At 39.6% G+C, this 26628-nt stretch overlaps 1 protein-coding gene across 1 annotated transcript in view; it reads left to right on the forward strand.

Annotated features, from left to right (window-relative positions):
• The window catches only part of ANKRD26 (ankyrin repeat domain containing 26), a 58783-nt gene that overhangs the window by 31571 nt on the left and 584 nt on the right, over positions 1-26628 (forward strand). The window contains exons 23-38 of the mRNA XM_065633042.1: positions 152-290; positions 1731-1944; positions 3432-3615; positions 4097-4243; positions 5911-6864; positions 8435-8587; positions 9644-9819; positions 10018-10111; positions 11123-11200; positions 12435-12560; positions 13622-13734; positions 14806-14947; positions 15537-15818; positions 16516-16751; positions 17408-17654; positions 25190-25235. Coding sequence (XP_065489114.1) covers positions 152-290; positions 1731-1944; positions 3432-3615; positions 4097-4243; positions 5911-6864; positions 8435-8587; positions 9644-9819; positions 10018-10111; positions 11123-11200; positions 12435-12560; positions 13622-13734; positions 14806-14947; positions 15537-15818; positions 16516-16751; positions 17408-17654; positions 25190-25235 — 3331 coding nt within the window. The remainder of the gene's footprint in view (positions 1-151; positions 291-1730; positions 1945-3431; positions 3616-4096; positions 4244-5910; positions 6865-8434; positions 8588-9643; positions 9820-10017; positions 10112-11122; positions 11201-12434; positions 12561-13621; positions 13735-14805; positions 14948-15536; positions 15819-16515; positions 16752-17407; positions 17655-25189; positions 25236-26628) is intronic.

Consider the following 26628-nt stretch of genomic DNA (forward strand, 5'->3'; position numbering starts at 1 on the left):
TCAACCAGATGCACAAATTACTGCTAGTATGCAGCTTTATAATATTTGAGCCAAATCTATGGGCTGTGAATGAGAGAATGAATCATTCATGCGTTTGTAATGATGTGTAATACTACATAGTTGTATACAGAAAATATTGTGTTCTTTGTAGGTTGGCATACAAATGGATGTAACTGATGACCTTGATTTAACTCACTCATCTGACACAACTTCAGAGGATGTTGAGTTACCGACTTCAACCTACAAAGAGGCGATGCTGCTGTTAGAACAGCTTCGTGTGGATCATATGGGTATGTTTTCAAGTCACATTGTCTTCAGCTGTTACAAGTTCCTCCTTTAAAACACAATTTCTTTGTATGCACTCCTAGCTATTTTAGTTTTATATTTCGATCTAATACCTCTTTATGATTAGAGATCCCTCTCAAAAGATGTGGAATTATCTCGCCTAACATTAGAAGTCTGCCTGTCTTGTCCACAAACATGCCTTTATCATTGGTTCTCTGTCTGATCAGAGCTGGAGAAGCAGGTTCTGGAAAAGTACAGTTCAGCTCCTTCCAATGTGGTCATCAATAGTTACCAAGATCCTCTTTTTCCTCTTTATATCCCCTCAATAGCTAATTACAAGTAGTGCAGGAAAATAAAATCAATAAATGATATAAAATAAATAAAAAATCATATAACATCAACTGTCATAAGATGCTTGCATATATACACACAACATTATATAAGCATAAGCATCACTTACTATATCTATTAAGCTATGCTAAATATTTTTAGGAAAGGGTTAGCCTTGGCTGAAGGCCAAACTCCCACCCCGCTGCTCTCTCACTGCCCCTCCTCAACGGGACAAAATAGGATGAAAAATCTTTATGATCAATACAAAGGCAGCGCTATCACTTATCAGTTACTGTCACAGGCAAAACAGACTCTACTTTGGGAAACTTAATTTGTTACCAATTAAAATAAATTTGGATAGTAAGAAACAAAGACAAAATATTAAAAGAACACTTGCCCACCACCCCCTTCTCAAGTTCAGCTTCAGTCCTTCACCCCCGACCCCCATACCCCTCCCCAGGCAGCGCAGGGAGGCTGGCGTCTGCAGTCAGGACACAGCAGTTGCCCTTTGCCGCTCCTCTTTCCTCACACTTTTCCCCTGCTCCAGTGTGAGTCCTTCCATGGGCTGCAGTCCTTCAGGGAAAATCTGCTCCAGCCTGGGCTCTCCATGGGCTGCAGATCTTCAGGAAATATCCGCGGGCTCTGGCATGGGGTCATCCACAGCACTGCCTTGGGTATATCTGCTCCAGCATGGTCCTCTCCAGGGGCTGCAGGGAAATTCCCATTCCACCATGGTGTTTCCATGGGCTGTGGGGCAATGTCTGCTCTGGCACCTGGAGCACCTCCTCCACCTCCTTAACTAACCTGGGTGTTCACAGGGCTGGTTTCCACATTTTTTTCCCCTTATTCTCTGCCTGTGTGGTGTTTTTGCCCTTTGCTAACTACATTTTCCCTGTGGTGCCACCAGCGTAGGGTTCAGCTGTGCCCTGCAGTGGGTCTGTTGGAACTGGCTGCGTTTGGCATGGGGCAACCCCTGACCTCTTCTCACAGAGACCTCCCCACTACCAAAACCTCACCACCTACACCTAGTACAGAAAAAGAATTAAATAATTTATACATTGGGAAGTATTTGTGCATATGTGCAGCTTTGCGGGTTTTTTTCTGTCTCAAAATAGATTCTGCTATTTTGTTGAAAATTCAAAATATACTTCTTGAATATGAACGGATAATAGAACACGAAAAAAATCGATATACTGCTGTCCGGAGAGAAGTAAGGAAACTGGAAAGTGAAAAGAAGTCGTCACAATTAATAGCAGAAGAGACTCAAGATTTAAAATCTATATTGGCTCACCAAGAAGTGGAATGGAAGAGTGATATTCGAAGTCTTAAGTATGTAACTTTGTGTTCTGATAATGTGTTATCTTGTCAAGTGTTTGTGTTCCAGAAGATGCTGATGGTACAGGCGATAGGATGAAAAGTTTCTTGTCTTCTGTGTTTGGGTTTTTTGAATTTTTTTTTTTTTTTAATAGCCACAGAAGAGAAGAGAGCACTTATGGGAAAATTAGGTTTATAAGAGAGAGATTTGTATGACATCTGTGTATTTTGTCTCTGCAGCTTCTGTTAGTATATAATATTAGGAATTCCGGTAACTCCACAGAGTCCAACTCAGAGCAGAGCTTAGAGCATTTTTTTGCTTTCTCATTTGTTTATTGGAAAGGTCAAATTTGGGATTGCCCCTTTCCTCATATTCCTGAGCTACACCTGGATGGTGTGAGGTTTTTAATCACATTCACATCACTTCAGACAAGAGTGGCCAGCAGCACCATAGGGCATTCAGCAAGGACAAATGCAAAGCCCAGCACTTGGGAAGGAAGATCCTCTTTGTGATGACTCCAACTGTTTTTCAAAATTCTCAAATATCTATTGATTACAAAGAATAAAAATTTTCATTCTAAATAAAGTCTTGGTGTAATGTTAACTTTGCACTTGTAAAAGCTATCGGTTTTGTGAAATTACACTGAAAATTATATGTAAAGCTTTTTCCTTGCAATATAAACCATTCAAATACAAATGTTACTGTCAGTCTTTCAAATAATTTATTAGTGGTTGCTAATACTTGTTTTGCAGAATTTCTAAAGCAAATTTTGAATTGGCAGCTCTTTATCTTAATACTTTTTTTGTGACTGTTGCAAGAATATCAGAAAAAATATTGAAAATAATTAACAAACATAGAATTGCTTTCTTGTTTGGGTATCATGGACGCACCATGAACCATTTTATACCATGTTGGTGCTTATTGCTGATTGTTTCAGTTAGTAAAGAAGTTGACATTCCCTAAGGCTTTCATTAAAAATTAGCTTCAAAATTAAGTTGCTGTTGTTTCTGCTAGATATAGGTTCATTGAGGTTTAAAACTCTTTTAAATTATATTAAGCTTAAGCCCTATGCATTTCTAAATCTGTTTTTGAATATTGACCTCATTCTTGAGTAAATAAAAACTGCTCGCTTTTCCTATGGTCAGCAATTGTTTTAGACTTACAGAAGGCTTGCTAAAAAACTGTTGGGTCTGTCATAAATAGGTGGTATATTGCTTCATCAGTATTACTTGCAATCACTGAATCCATGGTGTGGAGGCAATGCTCAGGATATTAAGAAAATGTAAATAAATCATAGTAAAAGTTTATGATGCTTTGATCTGATAAGACAACAAATTTCTTTTGAATGAATCGTTTGATACCATGGATAAGGTAACAAAGTTAGAGTTGTTTAAAATGTTAGAACATTTTCATGGTTTGAGTTGTCTCTGCAAGTTCATAATGTGGAATATACTTTTTATATCAGTGTTTTAGTTTCTCAAATACTCTTGTTAAATCCCAGATTTACTTTGAAACAAGAAGAGGAAAAGAGGCTCAGAGTAGAAACTCTGTATGAGAACACAAGAGAAAAACTCAGAAAGAAAGAAGATCAATATTGTAAAGAAATGGAGGAGAAACAGCAACTTGAGTTACGCTCAAGGAATTTGGAAATGGAGTTAATAACACTGAGAAAGCTCTTGAAACAGGTATATTAAATAATGAGTTACACACTTGTCTTCTTATTTGCTACTGCTTTTTAATTGGGATTGTATTCCAGTATGCCTAAAGAAAGGAGGCAGTTTGGTCATGTCAGAGGCACTGGATACCTATTGCCAAATTTTGAGGGCAGTTGGGAACAGTTGGTTCACAGGTGGTCTGGTGTTTGTTCGTGATTTTTGTTTTGTTTGGTTTTTTTTTTTTGCAAGTTCACGACTCCTCTTTTTTCAAAATTTAGTTTTCATTTGTATTTCAGGCAAAGCCTGACAACGAGTTATTTTTCTAAATTACTATAAAACATTCTGTATTCCTCCTTAAATTCTTTCAGAAAAAAATTAAAATTTATTATTTATAGATGGGTTATCATGACTGGAGAAGCAAAAATTTTTGCAAGGATACAAAGGCGAATGTGAAGATATTGCTAGCAGTGATTTTTTGAAAGATGCAAGTAGTTTAATTGTATTGCTGTAGGTTGAAGAAGAGCGTGATGAGACACAGAGACAGCTCTCTCAGGAGAAGAGTGCCAGAGCCCTGCAAGAAGGGATTTTGAACAACCACCTTTGGAGAGAAAAGGAAATAGAGGAAGAGACAAGAAGAACTATAGAAAAACATTCAGAGGTAAGCAGATTTTTTTTCTAATTAATTAAATTTCACCATGTTTGGTCTAAAGTCATAATAAATATTGTATAACTTTTTTTGGTTCTTAATGGATTATTTACTGTTCACCACCATAACTTAACTTTGTACACAGCTTTTCTATTTTCCCTTATGTCTTTAAAGTTCTGGAAAGTAGCATCGGTCCTATATGTACCTGAATTGTGCATGCAAGTAGAAACAGCGTAGTGTCTTCTATTAGTTTCCCTTAAGCTATTTGTAATTTTTCATTTGATAGATATTTTGTCATCACTTTTTAAGATTTCTAGCATTGAAACACCTAGCTACCTGTGTCAAGGTTGACCAGGAACAAAGTTCTTTGACAGTTACTCTTTGTGTTCCCATTACTTGTTTGTTTTGGTTTTTGTTGGGTTTTTTTAATGACTTACTCTCTTATCAAATTTACTTCAAGTATGCCTTTTGCACCTCCACATGCTAAAATTTTGTGAAGGAATATCATCAATGAATTAAACTCTATAGATAGAGTTAGAATAATTGCAGAAGAAAAAGCAATAATAAACACTGTATAAAAAAAAATCTTGAAAAGAGTTTGCTAAATTTACTACAAATATGCAGCGCTTGGAAGAATTATTTGTTCTTGGCTGTTGTGTGAGCCAACACAAGCAGGTTGCAGGAGCAACCACAAACCACGGATGAAATGCAAAGAGTAAATTCGTTTTCATTATCTCGCTAATGGGGGGGATCTCCAAAAAGCACCCAGGCACCCAGGCAGAGGTACACAAGCGGGAACGCTGGCACTGCAGAGTTCAGTCCTTGCTAGAAGATCTGCAAACCTGCTGTTTTCACCTGTATTTTAAGGACTGAAGCAGGTGTAGTTTTTATGTGCTTTGATCTTTCTCACAACAAAGCAGGAATCTCAGGCATATTTGATAAGGTGCCTTTGAGTTTCTCACAGGCCTGATTTATCTGGACACAGAGGGTTGTACTTGTCAAGCACACAAGGCCAAAAAGAAATTACTGTGATAGATGTGCTTTTCTACACCCCAGCTGCAGTTGCTTGGGCATATTTACAATTCTTCTCCTTCCATTATTGGGCAGCAAAGCTGTGGGAATATAAATGTAGAGTAAAAACGTTTATGTGGAAAAGATGTTATATATATAAAATAAATGGCAAAAATAAAAGACTGCATTCCAGGAATGATTATGTTGTATAGCTAACTTTCAGTAATACAAGAGGTTAAGTTTTAAGAAGGCATTTGAGAAAGAAAATACCCTTTTTAGCTTTGTTTTTGCAAGATTTGTAACACAGCTAAATTAGCCTTAAAGGGAATATTTTAAAGGCATGCACATACAAGAAAGCATTGTCATTTTAAAAGCTTTATTCTTGAGATGTTTTAAATAATTTTATTATTCTGTTGCTGGTTTAAGAAAAAATGTGTTGAATGTTTGGGATGTCCACTTATGTTTTAAGGGTATGTTACACTTCCATTGTGTGCATACATTGTACATGTGCATGGGTTCATAGAGTAGCTTGTGTATTACCTGAAATTTCACTCTCATCTTTGAAGTCATGCTTCAGTATTGGAAATTATAAAATGCAGTTTAGTGCTGAAGTGGTTTTGTATGTTCGTTTCCCGGCTGGCTATTTATTTATGTTCCCTGTCATTCAGGAATCTGACACTGAGAGAGAAAAGGATCTGTTGTACAAAAATCAGTTACTACAAGATGAGATTACTATGTTAAGAGTAGAACTTGATCAAGTAAGACTTAGGCACCAGGAGGAAGAAGGAAAATATTTAGAGGAAAATGAGACCTTAAAAGAAAAAAACGAAGATCTCAAAAAGGAACTTAAACTGAACGAGGAAGCCTTAACACAAACAGTTTTTCAGTACAATGGACAACTGAACTTATTAAAGACAGAATCTGCAGTGCTAACTTCCAAACTGGAGCAGACGAAAGAAAGCAAAGACAGACTAGAGACAGAAATTGAATCATTTCGCTCCCGCCTGAACACTACTGTTCAAGAACTCGAACGTCATCAGTCATCAAAAAGTGATGTCGAACGAACATTTCAGAGAGAACGTGATGAATGGCTTCGCTTGCAAGACAAGCTCCATCATGACCTTTCTGATGTGCGAGAAACCAACAAGAGCTTGTCGCAGCAGCTGAGTAAAGCTGAAAGCAAAGCTAATAGTCTAGAAAATGAGCTTCACCAGTTGAAACAAACGCTCAGAGAAAAAACACTGCTTTTGGAAATTACACAAAAAGAATTAAGTCAAGCCCAGTGTCAGGCGAAGGAATGTGATCATGCTCGACAACTTGAGAAAGATCAAGTAAGCAAATTTATGATAAAGCAGGAATCCATGAAGGAACGACTGGCCCACCTCCAGAGTGAAAACCTGTTACTCCGTCAGCAACTGGAAGATATGCAGAACAAGGGGATCATCAAAGAAAAAGTAGTGAATGATGTGCAGGACCGGTTTAATGATATTTTCAACAAACTCAGAGTTGATACTGAAAAGCAAGTTTATCTTGTGGAAGAGAGAAACAAGGAATTAAATGCCAAGTGTACTGATTTAAGAGAACAAGTCTTTAAATATGAGACTGACAAAGTAGAAAGAGAGGTAAAGTACACACTTAGAAAGAACAATTTAAAGTTTGTCAGTTCTTGAAATTCGTTTATGTTTCTAAAATGTACCAGGTATAAGTTATGAGCAAGGGCTCAAATAATGCTGTTTTGTTCTGGTTTGTCTTGTTTCTCTTGGAATTATGGAAGGTTTTGCTAAACAGGATGTTACTGCTCAGATCTGAGCAGTGAACGGAACAAAGGTATCTAGGTCTAAGCTTTGATCAAGAAAGGTGATTCTTCTCTAGAAATTTTTTCACCTTTTCCTTAGTCCATTTTGCCCTGTGGAATGATTTTTATTTATTTAATGAGTTTTATATATGTATTGCACTGATGACACAAATAAAAGTGGTATAAAGGGAAGAACCATCCAATATGCAAGGGTTGAGAAATGAAAATGCAGACAAGTGAAGCGGTGTGGGATGGATTTATATTAAGGTCCTACATTTAAAAAAAAAATGGCTTCTCTATAAGTTGCTATCAAAATCGAAGAGTATTAGTAGTGTCCAATGTTAATTTATGTATGTGTTTTGGGGGTTCTAAGGGTCCTGCCAGGTCCTCAAGAAGTTCATTTCAGACATTGACCTAAGCTTTCTATTCTCTGGTTTATGATGTGTAGCCATATTTAAATGTGTTCTTTCTTTGTGGCTCTGTGAAAGACTAATTAACTGGACAGAGACTCATTAGGACATCAGTCAAACTGTCTTTCTGCAAATTCACACAGTACATGAATATGAAACATGCTCCTATGCAAAGCACTGGCATAATTTTATGTTACTTAAACATGCAGGACCCAGGTGTTGCTCCCATTTCTGCATGTGGATGTTTTTTGTTGAGAAAAGTGCTGGAAGAGAATAAAGGCAGGGAGATAGGGGGTAGGTAGGGAAGCTGTAGGTAATGGGAGAATGCAACCAGATTTTTGTAAATCTAATCTGCCAGTATAAAAGCAGTTGTTATTCTTAAATGAACTCAGTAAGAAGACTGCAAGAGGATGTGATTGAACATATACTTAAAGTTTATCTCAAAAGATCTTTCAGATAGATGTATTCATTTAATTATAGAATCATAGAATCATTTCAGTTGGAAGAGACCCTCAGGATCATCGAGTCCAACCCTAACCTAACCTAACTCTAGCACTATATTTGTGTAATGGACAGACAGAACAAAGGACAATCTAATATAAAGTCCTGCCTTTGGTCATCAGAGTAGTATCTGCAGTCAAACTATGGCTCTTGTATTGCAACAGACTTCTTTGGGTTTTGTTAGGAAAAAAATACATTATTGCAGCATGTGCTGGTGTATTGTTCCAAGAAGAATAATACTCGAGCCTTTTTTATGTATTAGGAAACAGAAGTCTTCATGTACAGCTGCTGATAGTTTGGAGGTGCTCAGCTGAGAAGGATGAAGAGAAGTCAACATCTGTGCAGATGCCTGCTGATAGCAGGCAATATTTCATACCTTTGAGTTCAATCTGAAGACAGGTCTACTTGTATAATCAAATAAGTTAAAGTGAACGCATATTTCATATTCTTATAACCTTCTTCATGCTCATTTAACTGTTTCATTAGGGCATGGTCAGACAGCTGCAGCAGGAGCTTGCTGATGCTCTTAAAAAGCAATCTATGTCAGAGGCTTCACTTGAAGTTACTGCACGTTACCGCAGTGACCTGGAAGAAGACAAGCTGCGCTTGCAAAAGGAATTGGAAAAGGTTAAAACCAAGGTACATAATGTCCGTAACTATATGACTAAATCCAAGGGTGGCTGTTGAAAGTAGGAGCGATTGTTGTTCTCAAAACCCTGGAAAAAACTTCAACAGAATAGATTTAATGTGTGAATGAATTGCAGTGTTTTATAAACTTAGTGTCCATGTCTTAGACATGAGAATGGTCTGTCCTTACTTGGAAAAAGGTTTCTGTTTCCTAAGTTGCTTTGCAAAATAAACTGACGTGTCTGTAGTTTATTGCGTTTGGTTTGGCCAAGCAGGTTGTCTGGTTTCTGATGAACACTAGAAATACTGGACTGCTGCACTTGGGCTTTTTTATGTTGTCTATGCTTTTTTCACCTCCACTGCCACCAGATGTTGTCAATTCTGAATGCTTTTGTAGCTTATTCTGCATATAATTTGTTAGGGTTTGGTTTGGTGGTTTTTTGGTGGTTGTTTTTTGTTTGTTTTTATTTGTTTATTTTATTTGTTGTTGTTTGGGGGTTGGTTTGTTTTTCTTTATTTTTTATTTCTTCTTCTCTCCTTTCTATGACCCTGCTGTAATTTGTCATCCTTAAGCAGCTTTCTTGCAAATGCACTGTAAGCTACTTTCTGAGGCAGAGGCCACCTTTGGCAGTGTTCTTACGACCACAGAAGTGTAGAGGCCTCATCTAATCAGAAATCATCTTAATGTCTTATGAGGGAGTTGTGAAGTCACTTTAGGAGAAGGATGAACTTTTCAATTCATATTTTTAATGGAGGAATAAACAAGCGAATACGATACAAAGAGTGTTACAAGTCACTGAAAGGCTCAGAGGGGCAGTGTCGGTGCTTAGAAACGTGCTGTAGGAAATCAGTGCAGGGATGGGAGAGGCCAGTTTGAAGATGCTGCAGTAACGCAGTTTGTGTTCATTTGCCAGTAGAGGCCAAGGTTTGAATGTACTTGAAATGATGACGTTTCTTGGAGGAGAGGGTATGCACACACGCATGCAGTACTTGAATTCTTCAGCAGTAGTTGATTCCTCTCTATACAAGCTCACCTGACTACTGTGGATTCTTGCTGGGATTTTACAGTTGCTGGAGCTGGAAGAAGAGCATCTTCAGTCTGAGCATTGTGTTCAAGACTTAAAGATTGCCTTGGAAAATAAAGAAAAAGAAGTCCTGGCTTCTTCACAGAAAATGCAGGACCTCCTCTTGGCATCTTCTGGGACTAATACTACTATAAAACAACTGGAAGAACATGTGCAACGGTAAGAGAATAACCCTGTGAAGCCAGGTGTCTGTTGCTTTCTGGGACTGTGTGAAAACAACAGGAGAGCCTTGTTGCATCACAGCACGTTTATACACAATTTTCAAGGGTGCTTTTGGTTTCGATCATGTTATTTCATGCTGTTCTTTCACTAGTGGTGCTCTGGATTTTCATAATAAGACCTGTATTTCTTTTTAAGCCTCGAAATTGAAAATGCCAGGTTGGAAGCCACAGTCCAGCAACAAAACAATAGGATTGAAGCCCTTCAGAGAGACCTGCAAGCTTCTGCTTCAGTAAGCTGGTCACAAACTTCCCTTTTTGTGAGCTGCTGAGCCCAGTTAGCTATTTCTGTGGGGAACTTTTAAGATGAGGTTTCCTGGAGAGCCTAGGGAAGTTTAGTTCCTGCGTTCTTCTGAATACAGGCTGCTTACCTCTGAGAGGTAAGGATTTGACACCAATAAGCTGGTGTGACTATTGTCTGCGTTAGACCTGTTGTGACATCAGATGCTGCTCCAGACACTTGTTGCAATGTGTATTATGAAAGGTATTCGTCAAGTTAATTCGTGGAAATTCCACAGAGGATATTGATGCCAAGCACTTTGTGCCAGAGGCCTGACTGGCATCATCAGACCGGGACAAAAAATTATACTCCAGAACATTTGCTGTGCAGAATTGCTTTTCCTTTGGCCACTTGGTATGTGTTTCCATGAAGCAGTGAAGAAGAATGCCTGTGGTATCATTTGCAGAACTCAGTGTGAGCCTTGGAATTTCCCACTGCCACTATGCGGTGGTTAATTTTAGCTCAGATAAGGTGCTTTCATCTGTGGCCTTTATGAAGCAAATTATTTTTGTATTGTAACCAGTGAGCTGGGCTTCTTGTTACGACTCTAGTTGTTAGAGCTGAAGAGATTTTGAAAATAACTAGGTGTGAAAGTTGAACTTTGTACTGATACTGAAAAGAGAAGAGGGAAGGCAGTCACAGTGCTGGTCTTTCCCCTTTGGTTAATAGGGCATAATTTTCAAATGTACTGTGGGTGGGAAAAACTTAATACTTGTTTTCATTGAAGATTCTTCATATCCCACATGATGTTCTCTTTTCATAAAGCAAAAGGCAGAGGTGATGATTGCTAACAATTTTACAGCGGCATCAAACTAAGGCTGTTTTGATCATTGGTGCTGGTCGTAAATGCTATAGGAATAAAGGGGTGAAGAGGTATATGTAATATTTATTGTTGGTGATGAGGTGTAAACTGCAGCCTGGAAAGTCATAGTGTGTTGTCTTGCTTCTTATAATGCTTCCGTAGATTCATAACCGCCTGGAAGACTTGATAACTAGCTTACGGACAACACAGGCAGCTGCAGGGGACCACCACCATCAGCAGGTACATGACTGGCTTTGATGAATGACTGTTTTAGTCTTTGAATTTTTTGTGTGCGTGTAATTGATGAAAACAAGATGCATTCCTGTGTGATCTACTCTAGGCGTACCTGCTTTAGCAGGTGGGTTGAACTAGATGATCTCCAGAGGTCCCTTCCAACTGCAACCACTCTATGATTCTGTGATATCAGGTGGGCTATGTAGGCACAGTGCAGCTGACAAATACCCTTCTGGTTTTAGGGCAAGGCCACCCTCAAGGGAAAAGACTGTAAATTTCCTCATTCCCCTGCTGCTGTGTTTTGTATCTGTGTTGTGGTGTTCACCAGCGTGATTTGTCTGATGAATTATTTCTCCCATCCCACGAGTGGGGAGTGAGCAAGTGGCTGTGTGGTTCTTAGCTGCCTACTGGAGTTAAAACATGGCAGATGATGGACAGAATGAATGTTGTGGGCAGCAGGGAGATCTGTGGTTGAAAACTGAGAGGAGACTGAACTTAGGAGACCAGTATTTTCTTCGCTTTTGTCAGAGATTGCCCATGATACCATGTAGCTTCTGTCATAAGACCCAGCATTTCACCTACTCTGTAAGGACACTTGAGAAAGTTGTACACCTTAAGGATTTTTTAATCTAAGCCTTTGTGCTAAGGTTTTCAATGACTTTCTGTATATCAGTAGACTTTATTTTTTTTTTTTTCTTACAGAATGCTACTAAAAGCTTCTAGTCAACTTGCATTCTTTATACTTGAACTGAATTAGCAAGTTCTATTCCACTCAAATGTATTGATCTGTTAGGCAAATCTTTGTCTCTTTGGGTAGAAGCATAAATAGCAGTGTTGATTTGAAAACATTTTTTTTCTCTCAGGAGATGTACAGCTGTTACAGAAGGTGTGAGGGTAGAGTTTTTTCTGTGGTGGGCACCAGAGGAATTATTATAATATAAAGTATGTATCATGAACTCTGGAGGACCTTTGGAAGAAAGTTGTAGGATCATTTTGTGTGTGTGTGTGTGTCTTATCTCTCCAAAGTTTCAACCTTATCTTTTCATTTCCGCCAGTTTCACTTGCTGTTCTTGGTTATGTTACCTGAGGTGTGTTCCACAATCCGCATTAACCTTAACCATAGATCTTGGATGGGGAGAGGAGACCTTAGGCCTGTTTCCACATAAGTTAGTGTTCTCTATTGCAGTGTTGTCTTTCCAGTCACCGTAGTCTTTTTCCTTTGCCACTGTTGCTTTCACAGATGCAAAAGCTGGCTTGGACACCAAAGGACTCACACAGCATGTGGGAAGAGCAATTGAAGTTAAGATCCCACCTTGAGGAGCGTGTTGCTCAGCTTGACAGGGAAAAGGCTGAACTCTTGGAACAGGTGAGCCCAGGAAATTCTCCAGATACCCAGCCAATATCCAGGAGAACCGTGTTCACCTTTTTGTTGAGTTCTTACATACTCAGCCTTTTTCCTGGTATCCTTGCCATTCAGGTTCTTGTGATTTGGCTGTCATCCAGGAAGCAAATAAAAGCTAGCTGGGTATCCTTGTGTGAATTCTGGAGTTGTTCTGTTGGGAAGAGTTCCCAGGGTGGTTTGCTCTCAGTTGCGCACATCAAGCGAGGCTGCAGTTCCCCAGTTCTTTCTTGATACCTTCTGCTCATCTTCTGACCCCTTGGCTCCTGGGCAGGGATAAAATACTTCATGTTTCCAGTGCAATGTATGGAGGAGCTGCTGCATGTTTTCAGAGTAGCAGGAGTATATAAGCCTTGCAGGAAAAAGTACTGAAGGGATTCAGGCAAATGAACAAATGAACTAGTGCTTGGGAAACAAGAAATGGCTGCCAGTTTCCAAGGGGCAGTCTTTCGCTTTTCTCCTTTTCTGCAGAGGAAAAATGGAAGCACAAAGTCAAAACAGGTGCCAGCTCTCCTCTGGTTTAGCTGAGAAAACACCAATAGGAACAACATGTGAATAAATACCTGCAAAGAAGACATGAAGGTAATGGCAGAGGGGAATAAAACACTGTAGAATTCCAAAAGATAAATACCTCTGCAAGCCCTTGCATGTTGGTCATTTGAAGATCCCATGAAAGCTTTAGATTGATCTGTGTTCTCCTGTGATACCTATGTAATTCCTGCTATGAGCAGAGGAACTGCCAAAAGCATTTTCCAGCATCTTTTCTACCTTTTTGTCTTGAAACATTAGAAGACAGTGGCCTTTGCTTCGGTGGGGACATCTGTTTCTGTTGCTATGTATTGTCTTGTTTGATGTGAAACCTGAAGTGATTAAATGTTCTCAAGAATTCTATCCCTTGTTATTCTGTGGAACTTGGCTAACGGGTAGAGATGTACTGCAGCTTCTCCGCAGAGAACACTGGATGCACATACTGCATATAGAAACTGTTCCTCATCTCTGTGTGTCATGTATCTTTTCTGTTTTGAAAGTGCGAGAGTGAGAGAAAGAAAGTGAAGAAGCTGGCAGAGTTGAAACGCCCAGTTGAACTGCGTTTGGACCAAGAAATGAAAAGAAACATTGAACTGCAGACAGACTGTGAGAGGTATGGCTTTTTAGTATGTTGAAGAGGTATCCATGAGCAGAAGTCAAGCTTTATTGAACTTTAATGGAAAAATAGGTTTACATAACTCTTTGTGAGCAAATGCAGGCCTCATGTTAGTTATTGCAAGGCGCTTCTGTGCATGAGCATATAGTTTTCAATAGCTGCCAAAAGAACTGCAAATGCAGGTCACTCTGCATTCTCCTGGGGGAAAGGAAGTCCTTTATTCCTCTTTTCATGTCAAATTGGGACCCTCCAAGTGATTTCTGGCACAGTAATGCTGGCTTTTCTCAGTAATTCCTGGTGTGTCAAGCACATTAAAGATAAAGCAAGGCCATTGTGCTGGGTTGGCCACGGTAAGGTTATATTTCCACAGGTAGCTGGGGGGGTTGACACAGCCAGGACAGGTGACGCAAAACTAGCCAAAGGGGTATTTGATCCCGTATGAGGTTGCACTCAGTAAGGGGGGCTGGCCGGGGGTGGCAGCGTTTCTCCTGCTGATTGCTGGGTAGCGGGTGCTCCCGGACACTCGGTTCTCTCTGGACCATGCAGTTCAGTGCTATTGTGTCTCGAGTGCGAGCTGCTGCCTGGGATGGGGGGAGGTTTTGACACGGACTGTGGTTGGGAGTTCACAATCACTGCCTAAGTGACCTGCACACCAGGATTACCACAAGGTGAGAGATTTGTGCTGTGTGTCCCTTGCTTTGTATATTCTTTCATTGTTATTGGGGTTTTTTTGTTTGTTCGTGGGTTTTGTTGTTGTTCGGAGTTTTTTGTGGTTTCTATAGTAATGTGTGTGTGTGTGTTTGTTTGTTTCTTCTCGCTGTTCCATTAGATTGTTCTTATGCCAATCCATGAGTTGCATTTTGTGGTTTTGTGTCCCAGTTCTCCTCCCCATCCCACTGGGGCAGAGGAGGGGTTAGCGAGCAGCATGTGGTTGTAGTTGCGAGTTGGGGGGTGGGAGACTTGAGGCTAAACTACAACAGCCCTGTCTGTGCTGTTTACATAAAGAGTATGTGAAAAAGGCGGGTTGTTCCTTTGTTTCATTGGTTTCTTGACTAATTTGCTCTGCAGGCTGAAGAGACTCCTGAGCAGAGCTACGAAGAAACTAAGGGTGTATGAGGGGAGAGAGAAAGAGTCTCAGCTTAATTTGCAGGGAGAAATGAAGAACAGGTATTCTGAAACGGTCAATGAAGTTGGTAGATTAAGAACAAAGGTGAGTCTTGATTTGTTTGGGTTTTATGGTGGTGGTGTTTTTCAATTTGAAACCTGTTTTATTATTTCCCTCTACTACTTTTCATGTTCTTGATTTTTTTTTTGTTTTGTTTTGTTTTTCTTGGCTGTATTCTGCAATTTATTGACTTTTCTTGATGCTCCTTCTACTGTTACACAAAACTGCAGAGTTTCCAGAAGTGCTTTTCGTGTTGCTCTGGCTGTACAGTAGCGTGTAACCTTTTATCTACTTCTCCGCTCATTACTCAGATGTTTTGCTAAAGCAGCCATGTTTCAGAACTGCATACGTTTTTAGAAGCGATTGCTGTAGAATGAGTGAACTGCCTTTGCAGTGGCTCATTTTTAGTCCAAAAGTTAGCAGTGTTTTTGTGTTTCTGTTGGAAGGAATCCTATCAGAAATGATGTGAAAGCTGTTTTTGTTTTAAAAGAGCCTGGTTTCACTTTGATACAGTGCTGGATCAGCAGATGATAAATACAGTCTTGATGGCCAACGCCTTTACTGATTTTTCACAGACTTGATTCATTTTAGACCCCTCTGAGTTCCTTTTTTTTTTCCTTTTTGCTGTCTACAGGTTGGTGAACTTTCCCAGCAGTTGGAGGTAGAGTCTAAAAAATGCATGCAGCTAGAAGCACAAAATCAGGATTTGCGAGAAGAGTTGTCCACCATGCGTGGGAACCATGAAAAACTGGAGAAGAGCAAATGCCAGCTGAAAGAAGAGGTGGCTAACCTTAAACATCGTTTGGAGACTAACGCAGTGGATCACAGCCGTATGGAACAATATAAAAAAGAAATGGAAGAACGAGCCGGACAAGAAATAAGACAAAAACTACAAGAAGTCAATCTATTTTTGCAGGTAAGTGAATTTCTTGTGTGTGCCTGTAGTCTCTATTATATACTTCTGTTGTGGTGATCATTTTTTAGTATGTTGGTTTTGGTTCCTGATTCTGTGTGTTAGTGCTGTACTTCTTCTCCCACTGCCCTTCAGCAAAGACAGGAAATATGGTTGGGCAATAGTGCTTTCATGTATGAGTAATGTGCCTGCAGGGCCCTGAATCAAAAGCTTGCCCAAGGTAGATTTCTGTTTTGCTGTTCTTGGGGGGTATCACTGTCTGTCCTTGTTCTTGCTGTTCATCCTTGAACTGAATATTGACACTTAAGAGTTGTCATGGCCAGACATACAGGTCCTGCTTTGTCACTGTACAGGGGAAAGCGCTCAGAAAAGAAGTCACTGAAGTTGTACAGGGGGTGGAGGTGAGGGATCCTCATAATTCCTTCGAGGAATCCTTTTCTATATGCCTTGTCCTATAGAGACAGTGTTCTTTCAATTAGTAGCTTTTATGAGTAATGATTCTAAGAAGGGGTTTCTTTCTGAATGAAAAGAATTACATAACGTGGTAGTTCCAGAGTTCTGCCTTGATTGCTGATGGTAGTGAGGAGGCAGAGTTGCCTCACTAAGTAAATCTGGGCCCTCAAAATTGTGTACAAGAAACTGACTGGTGGGGAGTCTTCTGTTGTCTTTGTGGTGGTTCAAAGTGCATTATCTGCTTCAGACGCAGGCAGCCTCCCAGGACAGATTAGAACAAATCAGAGCCAGTCATCATGCTTCCCTGAGAAACCAGCTAAAACACAGAATTAGAGATCTTGAATGTGAATTGGACAGGATAAAAAATACCCAACAAGACAATATTTTTCAAAAAGAATCCACGCAGGCAGAAGTGGAAAGGTACAAACAGATGTATCTGGAGGAAGTGAAAATTAGAAGATGCCTGGCAAATAAACTGGAAAGGTAAGTCCATGCTTTTTTGGAGTGGTAATAAGATACTTTTTCCTCATGCATTTTCCTCCTAAAATCCCTCTTCTATATCTGGTTAGCATTATGTATGTACATATAAGATGGCATATTTGTGAGGAAAGTACCTTAAGACCTTTCCCCTTCATTAGAACTGTCTTCATTTCTCTTTAGTGTTCCAGCGGTAACACCACTGATCATGGCATTACTAGGGTATGTTTTAAGTTGTTTGTGCTTTAACAGGCAGCCTTTTTGCTAATCTCTAATAACCTCTTCCTTTTATTCTGTGTATGGCAGAAAAGATAAATTTCATGTCCTTTACTGCTCAAATGATAGGTGCTTCAGGCAGCAGAATTTGATTGTGTGAAGCAAAAACAAAAAAAAATCTTTTCTGGGTTCCATTTTAGCACCATGTCTGAGGTTTGGGCTTTCCTTGGGAAAGGGAAGGTAGCCCAGAGTTCTTAAGCACGTAGGTAATGTGACTTCTTAGAAATAGGCTCTCCAAAAAACCTCAGATCAAATTATATTCTTGTTTCGGACGGTCTTAATCCCTTCTACTTTCAGAAGTCAAGTAAGAGTCAAAGACCTGGGGGGTAACTTTGTGGAAGAGTTACTCCCAAAGGTAATTCTTTGTATGCTTCTGAATGTTTCAGAGCTAATGAGAAACTCGCAGAAGCCAACGCGAAGCTCCTTCAGGAACGCCATAGAAGCAAATCTTTAATTGCAAGCAGCATTGTCAGCGGAGGTCTGGCTGCAAGTCCAGTTCTGTATTCAACTGAACTGGGACATCTTGGCAACAATTTGGCACTGAACAGAAGTCTGAGTCTAGGAGGAAGTTTCCTAAGCCCAGCCGGGAGCGCATTATCATCAAGAAACAAGGTTGAAGCCTATGTGGCTAAGGTAAGCATTTTGAAATACTGTTCTCAACTACTGCTAAAGAGTATCTGTAAGCAAGGTTGTCGTGCCTTTTAGCCTAAAGTTAGAATCCATTCGTAGTTCCAAACCATATGGTCTAGTAAGACAAAACAACTGCTAATCATCAAAACAGTACAGAACTATATGTGGTAGAAGTGAAGACTTCTGGTCATCAGGGTTGTACAGATTTCCAAGACTGCTCAAAGACTGAAAAATACTGAAATCTAAATAATGAACTGTGTAACTACATTATTTTACAAGAGAAACTGTGATAAAGAATACCATGGCATAGGAAGTTCCCAGCTAATCTCCTCATTGAATTTTAATGTATAGTGTGTATGACCTATTTAAAATGGCTAACTTCAGGATGAGTGCAAAATCCCATCAGACATCTTTCTTCACACAACTTTTTCCTTCTTCACTGATCTTCGTTCTAGCAATTTCTTCAGTGGAACTTGTTTAGTACATTAACACCAACAAAGGGATGCTTCAAAATAGGATGATATGAGCAGAATCACTTCATACTTCAATGTAGGATGTGTACTATGCATAGGAGGCATTTGTGTTTTAGTTCCTGCTATGTGTTATTACGTAAAAAGGTAAAATTAACTACTACTCTGGAAGTCTTCACAACTTTCTAATTTTGCAGCAATGCCACAACCTCTGCAATACCTCTGGTCAAAGTATGCCCTGCCATTAGCAGTCAGTGTGACAGCAGATCCCTCACAGAATGGTGAACATTATGTAATGAGATTTGGAAACCAAATGTCAATAGTTGTAATCAGTTTCCCACCCAGCAGAGAACTGAGGCATGGACGAGCTTCTCTGTTCAGTCTGTGTTCTGTCCCTTGTGTATTCAGTTGTTGAATGAATGTGAAAAGTAATCATTCACTTCTAAGTCCATCTCAGTTCAGTGGTCCCACCCACATTGGAAAGAACCCATTTAGACAGTGTGTCTACATAACTGCACCTGGTTTAAGAAAAGAGGCACAAAGCAGTGTAGGTTATGCGTAGCAGTGGCAGCTAGAGATCAACTTTTCTGTATCACTGTGAATGTGGTTTTGAGGTCAAAAAACTCATTAGTCAAAACTGTAATTAGTACTGCACCATCTGCAGGGGCTATTCTGTGTGCAAGCAGTAGAAAGGAGAAAAAATTCAGGGACCCACTGCAAAAGTGAAATAAGGAGAAGGCTGGAACAAGAGGGGTAGGGAGCAAGGAACAGGTGAGGAAAAGAAAGCACAGAGATGGGTGCAAGATGTTAAAAGAAGAAAAAGGCAAAGGAGAAAACCATCCCACTTCTAGGAAAAGAGCTGCCCTAGTTTAAAAGAAAAGCGTTAACAGTTTTGCCTTTTTTGAAAAAGAAGAAACAGGGAAAAAAAAGACCGTGAAGGGAAAGAAAGTGGGAATACTTGGTGCCTCTTAACTGAATTACAGCAACACTCTTCAGATAGTCCTTTCCATTTTAATTTTCCAGAAGAAACTGGAACTCTCTGGGCATCTCAGAGTTTTGTCAATATCAAGATACCTTTACTGACTTCCTAGTTTCCCTTAAGTGTATTAGAGAAATTAAATATTTTAAAAGGCTATGTCATAGCTCATTGTTTTTATCCATTCGCTAGTACATGCAGATATATATTTCAAATCTTTATATAGGGTGCTTCAACATTTTGTGAAAAATAGTTCCTAAATCTACTTGTGGGAAAAAATTGAGCTGATTTGAAGAAAAGAGTGCATTAGATTGAGAATGGTGATACTGTTCTCACGCAGTGTCCTGACTTCAACATCATCTTACATTTTGTGATGGATTGCTATGCTGAGGAATGTGTTTAGGTTTTGGTACTGCTATTTGAGGTGTCACTTTGAAAGTTTAAAAAAACAGAACGAAAAAATATCATCAGCCTTGAGCAAACTTTCAAAGAAGTTGAAGAACAAGTATGTATGACATTTCCCCAGTCTCCAATTACTGATATCAGGTGGGGTTTTGTTTGTTAGTTTGAGGGCTTTGTTATATACCTAAATGTCTCCTTCCTAGTGCGGTTTTGTTGCTAGGACTTCGTTCTCTCTGATCTTGTTTGCAACCTACAGTAAATTTTAGTTTGTTGTCAACAGAGGAGCTGAGGATAATTGGCTCTCACTATACACAGCTTGTCTTCTTGGGATTAGCTTTTAATTCTAACATAGGATTAAATTCTAAAATTTTCTTCCTTGAATGAAGGTGAGTATAACTACTGCTGAAGCCTTAGAGGACTGACTAATTTCTTACCATTTCTACCAGTTTGTCTTAAGATAAAGCTGGAAATCTCAGCATGCATGTTCTCCCTCAATCAAAGCAGAAGGTTGGTCTCTGGGACTCTGAATTACCAGCATGAATTTGACTTCCCTGTTACTAAATCCAGCTGCACATCCTTTTGTGATTTCTTTCTGTAATCGCTAGGTAGGGGACAACTAAGACTAAATGCAATGGCACTGTCTGTAGCCTCAAGTCACTCGATATTCATTTTATTCAAGAAAGTCTTAAAACCTGATATTCTTTTTCAGAAAAAAGAAAGAGGGATCTGAGAGGTGCAGTAGTTGCTAGAGGGCATACATCTAAGTAGGTATTTCACTTAGAACTGCTGCTTAAGTTTCCTCAACTTGGTGCAGTATGTCATGAAAAGTGTTTGAAACTATACCATATTTCTGAGGAACTGAAAGTACAGGATTTCTGATGTGCATCTGAAAAAAGAGGATTGAATTGGAAAATAAGGCTTTAAGTCGGGAAGTAACAAAAGGAGAAAACTGCCTGCATCCCTCCGCATGCAATAATAGGTGGTGAATCTCATCGAGTTTCCAAATGCAAAATTACCAGATGCACAGTCTGTGCTGTTATTTCTGCAGGAGTCCTGTGCCTCTCAGGAGACAAGTAGGAGCATGAGTCAAGAATTCAGAGATGACCGTTTCAGTCTATTTTGAAGTGCTTTGCCATTTGTGCTGCTTAGTACTCTCCCTGTTCACCAGGTTATTTAATGACAGAAGAGTTTCTCTGACTCTAAGCCTTTTCTTCACTTCACTGTTCACTTCAGTTATGCCTCAGGTTTTTTCCAGTAACCTGGTTCTCTTCTACAGAATTTGTCTTGCCTTTAAATTCAAGCTGAGCAGTGCCTTCTTGGCTGGAGATTACAAATGCTCCTGCCACTAAAGCTCATCATGACAGGGAGTTAAGGAGCTTAAATTGCAGCATGCCTCAGGTAGTCATCTTGCACTTCTTTTTTTAGTCAGAGCACTCTGTGTGGATTTGATGTTTCTCCCAGTAGCTTGCTCAAGATGAGAAAGGCTATTTGAAGCAGAGGAGATGCCATTCGTAAGAGGAGGATGTTTTTGTAAATTCGGTTTATGCAAAAGCTTTGAAATAGCTTCAAGGGCAAGGAGGGCAAAATACTTCACACTGCTATTATTCAAAATACTGGTTTTAATTCTTCATCCATGTTGGAAGAAGTTTTGGTAAATGATGCTGATTGCAAACAAGAGGAAGAAGTGTTCTTCTGGCAAGTGAGCACAGTTGCATCTTTTAGACATAATGAGGAATTTGGAGTTTAAAGGCTTGAAAGATTTCAGTTTTGCTAAACCACTACTTAACATGAGAGGTAAATATCAGTGATCATGCGTATAGGATTACATTTTGATAATGGTCATGTTGCAAGCTCAGCAAAAAATGAGTATTTATTCTTTTTTAAAAAAAAGGTGTTCCTTTACAGTATAGCCTCTTCCCCCTTATTAAATAGATATGCTACAGACATTAATAACCTTAAAATGGAAATGCAAAAATATCTTGAAAAACACAAAAAAGTTCAAATTGACACAACCTCATTAACAGTAAAATCCCAATCACATGCAAATGCCTTTGGGATTTTTGGTTGTTTTTATTTTTATTAGAGCTCCAGTAATGAGGAATAAATTACAAGCACTTGAAAAATTCTGTGCATGTAACTACAACAGTGACTGTGGCTGAAATTTGTTTCATAGTAGGACTTGTATCATAAGAAGGATGTATGTGTGTATTGCCTGTCACAGGTGTAAAGAGATCTTTGACAGGGCCTTTTTGTCCTTTTATGATGTGTTTTACTCATTCCCAAACTACTCACGAATTGGCATGTCACCAACTGAATCAAGCAGATGAAACACAAATATGAGGGACTGTTAGTGGTCTGTGTGTCATAGTTTGGAACTGCTGCCTTAGTCCAGAGGCTAAGGCAAGGAGTGTCTGCTGAAAGGTGATTTTGGGACTGGAATCCTGTTGTTAGGTTTAACAAATGTCAAGCTTAAATCCTAACAGCTGTGCCAAAGGGCAGTGCAAATTCAAGTGGGTGTCTTGACATAGAAAATAATAGTGAACTCTGCTAGCTGCAACCAGTGTGAATTAGTGGATTTGTGAAACTAGTTTTCCTACATAATGTGAGAAAGGGAATGTCTACTTCCTATTCTCTCTCTCTGTTTCTGTTCCTTTTCTGATTTCATTTTCCATCTGCACTCTTGTATTGTAGCAGTCTTTGTATTGTTTGCTTTTTTTACTTCATTTATATGTAGGCCATGTTCTTATTTCTCACTGAAGACCTTTGAACTTAAGGCCGTTTTTCTTTCTTCTTCAGCTCCTTAATCAAAAATCTGTTCTTCTCTCTCTTCTTTGCAGCCAGATACATGACAAGGTTCGTAGCCACTATTGTTTAATGTTGGGTGCTATTTTATACTGGAAATGTTTTGTCTATTTATGCTGTTAGGTTTTGATTAAAACTGACTGATGCATTCACGTTTTCCTAATACTGCAAGTATTTTGAACTTGTTAGTTTGTCCAAGTGAAAGAATGACTGCTGCAGAGTACTTTCATGCCTTATGTATTTTTAATGTTGTGGCTTCTGTGGTAGTTAACTGTCTGTAAGATGACAGTGTATGGATTTCATCTGTTATAATGGAACTTCTTTAAACTATAGGAGTAGTCTGGTTTACCCTTCTTGCCAGTTCTGATATTCAAAAAGTTCTTGGTAGTAACAGCGGTTGTGTCTGAAGTACCAGGACTGTGCTGAAGTTAAGTTCCTAGACTCTGAGAATCATCTTATGGAGTCTCACAAGATCCAACCTACTCTGTGCTCAGGCAACCCATGTGGGTAAGTAGTCAGTCAACACCGCTGTATGAAAAACAATTATTGAGAAGGTGACTGCTGCAAGGGAACCCAGGATGTTACTGCCTGAAGAGATGTGCAGCGAGGTGAGAAGTACCTGCTCAGGAGGCTTGGGATAGTCAGAGATGGTGCCTTTTCCAGGGCGTTGAGGGAAAGGAGAACAGTGGAGGCAAGTTAGAGTCCTCAAAGGTATATGTTGCCTGGCTCTTCATTTCCTTTTCAGAAATCAGCGTTGGCTTATTTTCCCACTTGTTTCTCTTTCCTCAGCTTTGAAAGAGAATCACAAAGATGTTAATGGAATGAATAAGAGGAAAACAAGATCTTTTTCTTCTCTTCATTCATTCACACACATTGCAGAGGGTCCTGTGGACCTTCTGGTCATTATAAAGGCTCCAGAAACCAGAGAAAGTGATTTCTTCCACCACCTTAACTACTACTGCTTTGCTTAGGATTGGTCCTGGGTTTGGGTTGTCTTTTGGTCTAGACATTAGTTTTCTTACTTTTGTTACTTATGTCTCACTTCATGTGTCAGGGGATCCCTTCTCCCCAGGATTTTGCTGCTGCTTGTACCTGCTTGAAAACAGAGGTTTGGGGGTTTGGGGGGTCCTTTTCTGTTGTTCTTTCAGCTCTGTGCTCCCCTCTTCTAGCTGTGAAGGCACAGACTATTCCAACAAAGTACCACTGAGTGGTTCTTCTCCTGGAGAAGCTGGTGCATTTGGTCACAGCCATCCCTGTAGCCCTGGACAGAGGGCCCTTCCCTCCACTTTGCTGGTTTACAGCCCCACTTCTCTGGCCCTTGGACTTACTGCCTGTAGCTGCTCTTCTTGTGAGGGTCTGCAGAGTGCTTCCCCCTGAGGCTCTTGCTCTGTGGCCTGCTGGGTACATTGTACAGTGTTTCAGCTCTTTTTCTGCTTTGGTTTTTTTTCTTTTCTTGGTATGTTGCTAGATAGCCTCCTCATTTCATAAAATACTTATTCTCCCCAGGAATTCACTACTAAAATCAGAGAACCGTAGAATGGGTGAGAGTAAAAGTGGCCTCTGAAGGTTATCTAGTCCAACCCCATCCCTGCTGAGAGCAGGGTGAGCCATCATGTCCAGCCAGGTTTTGTACATCTCCAAGGACAGACACTCCACAGCCTTTTCTGGGCAACTTGTTCCAGTGTTTGACCACACTTAACAATTTGGAAAAAAAAATCCTTATGTTAAAATGAAATTTCCTCTATCTCAATTTGTGCCCATTCCTCTTGTTCTTCTACCTGGCAAGACTAAGAGGAGTCTGGCTCCATCTTCTTAACTGCCCCCACCAGGTATTTATACACATAGATGAGGTCCCTCTGAGCTTTCTCTACTCCAATAAAGAAACACTCGCAGCTCTCCAGCCTCTCCACATAGCTCACCTGGTCTAAGCCCCTCAACATCTTCATGGAAGATGCATGGTATCTATTTTGAAATTCACTTCTATGTGTCACAGTCCTGATGGGAAAAGGTGTAGGAGTCACAAGTACCATAAAATGTAAACAACAGCATATAGCGCTTGGACTATGACTCTTTGAAAGATCCCATTTCTTCTTATGAAGTCTTTGAAGTCAGAATCGTAAGAGAGAATAAGTTAATTGGTACCAATAACCACCTTCTAGGGGAGAAACGAGTTAAGTGCTCCTTTCTAGTGGTCCAACTTGATTTCGGTAACATAATAAAACCCACAGCACTTGCTGTGCGGAAGCTGTAGCTATCTTTTCTTGGTACAAAGTTGTCGAGAAAAATGTGCGGTTTTATATTTTCTATATATGTATGTCATGGTATTGGCAATACCAATAGAGAAAAGTCTTGGTGTGATCTGTAGGAGCTCTTTCAATTTTCCATCTTAAGATGCAGAAAAGAATATTGGGGCATGCTTTTTTCTATACAATAGTACATGTCAATCCTGCAGCAGCTGCTGTTGTGCCTCTTCTCTTAGGAAGTTCCAGAAGCCAGCCTTGACTGAATTTGTCCCTGTGGATATTTGTGCATATCTCAGCATTTAGCTGACATTCTGCTCATGTATTTGATTACAGACTTTAGCCAGACCTTCATTGTAATAATTCCACAGTGCTTTTTTCCTGTATATTTTTTAAATGCCCAGTTATAATCCAGCCGGTGAGCTACAGGTTGTTTTGTGCTATAGTGAATGTTGCTCAGTAATGAGAATGTTACAGCCTGGCTGACCAAGAGTTTCTCTTCATTAAAAACCAAGCCCCAAACCAAGATGTCTCTATTTGTTTAGGTTTTATCATGTTATGTTTGGGTTTTAAGAATGTTTTAGAGCTTTAGTGTTACAAAAATGTAACTGTCAAAATATTAACTATATATTTTCTGTATAATTCTAGGTACGGCAGGAACTGGATGAAAAAATCACCAAAGAACTTGAACAGTGTAAGGTGTCATTATGTCAGGAGTGTTTTTAAGGAAAAAGATGACTGTTCCTAACTCTTGAAAATAACGGCTTGGAAGCTGTGAAGTTCCTGTGCTGAGCACCTTTTTTTTTTTTCTGCTAGCTTTCCAGTTTAGACTTGAATGTGAGAACTTCCTGCTTACCACAATATTGTGTAGAATGTTTTGTGGTTACCTGAAAAAAAAAAAAGGTGCAAAGAAAACAAACTCATTTGCCCCACACAGATACACTTGGCTTAAGCCAAAATCACCTTTCACTAGGGTTAATCCTCAAGCACGAACATCAAACATAAAAGAAGCCCTGAGATAAGATTTTTATAACTTCAGCCATCACTACTTCTTCCATGTACCTCAACTGCATTCAGCTCTAAACCACGCCATACATGTTCTCTCCTGTTAGTTCTTAATTTTTGCTGTCTACTATTCATTGCTTCTATTTGTAGCTTCTGTGTTGCAGTCTTTTTTGAAGAATATAATCAGTGACAAAATATACCCTTTCTTTGGGAAAAGTTAATTCCATAGTGTTTAGGCACACATGAATTAAATACTTGTAATACGTAGCATAAAACATGCTCTATAATACGAGGCCAGGTGTCCAAAGAGGAATTTCACCTATTTCATGATAGTTGGTCCCCCAGAGTCACCACCTCGCAGTGCCTGGTGCTATTTGAAAGCAAGTAGGTCCTGAGAACATTTCCTTCTGTTTCTGTATGCTCTGAATCACACAGAGAGTGTTCAGCTGTAGCCTCAGAGCTCTTTGCATGTGTCTGAATGGACACAAAGCCATTGCATCATGTCCATGTGCATTTTGAACGTAATTGTGCATCTGATAGGAGTCATAGAGTATGTTTGGTTTGGGTACCTTGTCTAAAAAAGGTGGCTGGAGAAAGATGGCAAAGGTGGCTTTGCTTTCACGGAGTATGTGTTTTCATGGAGGAAAGAGTTTTGCCAGGGTGAGTTACAGAAGTGCCCCTCAGAGAAGGTGCCAGGCTGGGAGACTTGTCCTGACCTGACTGCACTGGAAAAGTGTTTGCGTTTTCACAGCCAGATTCTTTCCAGTTTGTCACAGTGAATGCAGAAGCTGTTTTTTAGGAGCAGTGTTCCAGTAAATTACTGGTTCGAACATTTATAGAAAACAGACGCTTGAGGCTGAAGAGGCCTGCAGGAGGCTAAATTTAGCACTGGTGTAATCAGGTGGATTCCCTGAAGATGTTCAGTGTGGAGCCTCTGGAATTTCTTTCATTAGCTTTAGAAATACTGCTGACTGATAAGCGGATGAGGAAAAAAAAAGTATTTCTTCCTTTGTGCCTCGCCCTTTCGTTGTTATGTTCCCTTGGAAGTTTTTAAACCTCTTTCTGGACTGTAATTTCTCCAG

Source organism: Caloenas nicobarica, chromosome 1 (genome assembly GCF_036013445.1).
Source record: "Caloenas nicobarica isolate bCalNic1 chromosome 1, bCalNic1.hap1, whole genome shotgun sequence".
In the NCBI taxonomy this organism is placed as follows: domain Eukaryota; kingdom Metazoa; phylum Chordata; class Aves; order Columbiformes; family Columbidae; genus Caloenas; species Caloenas nicobarica.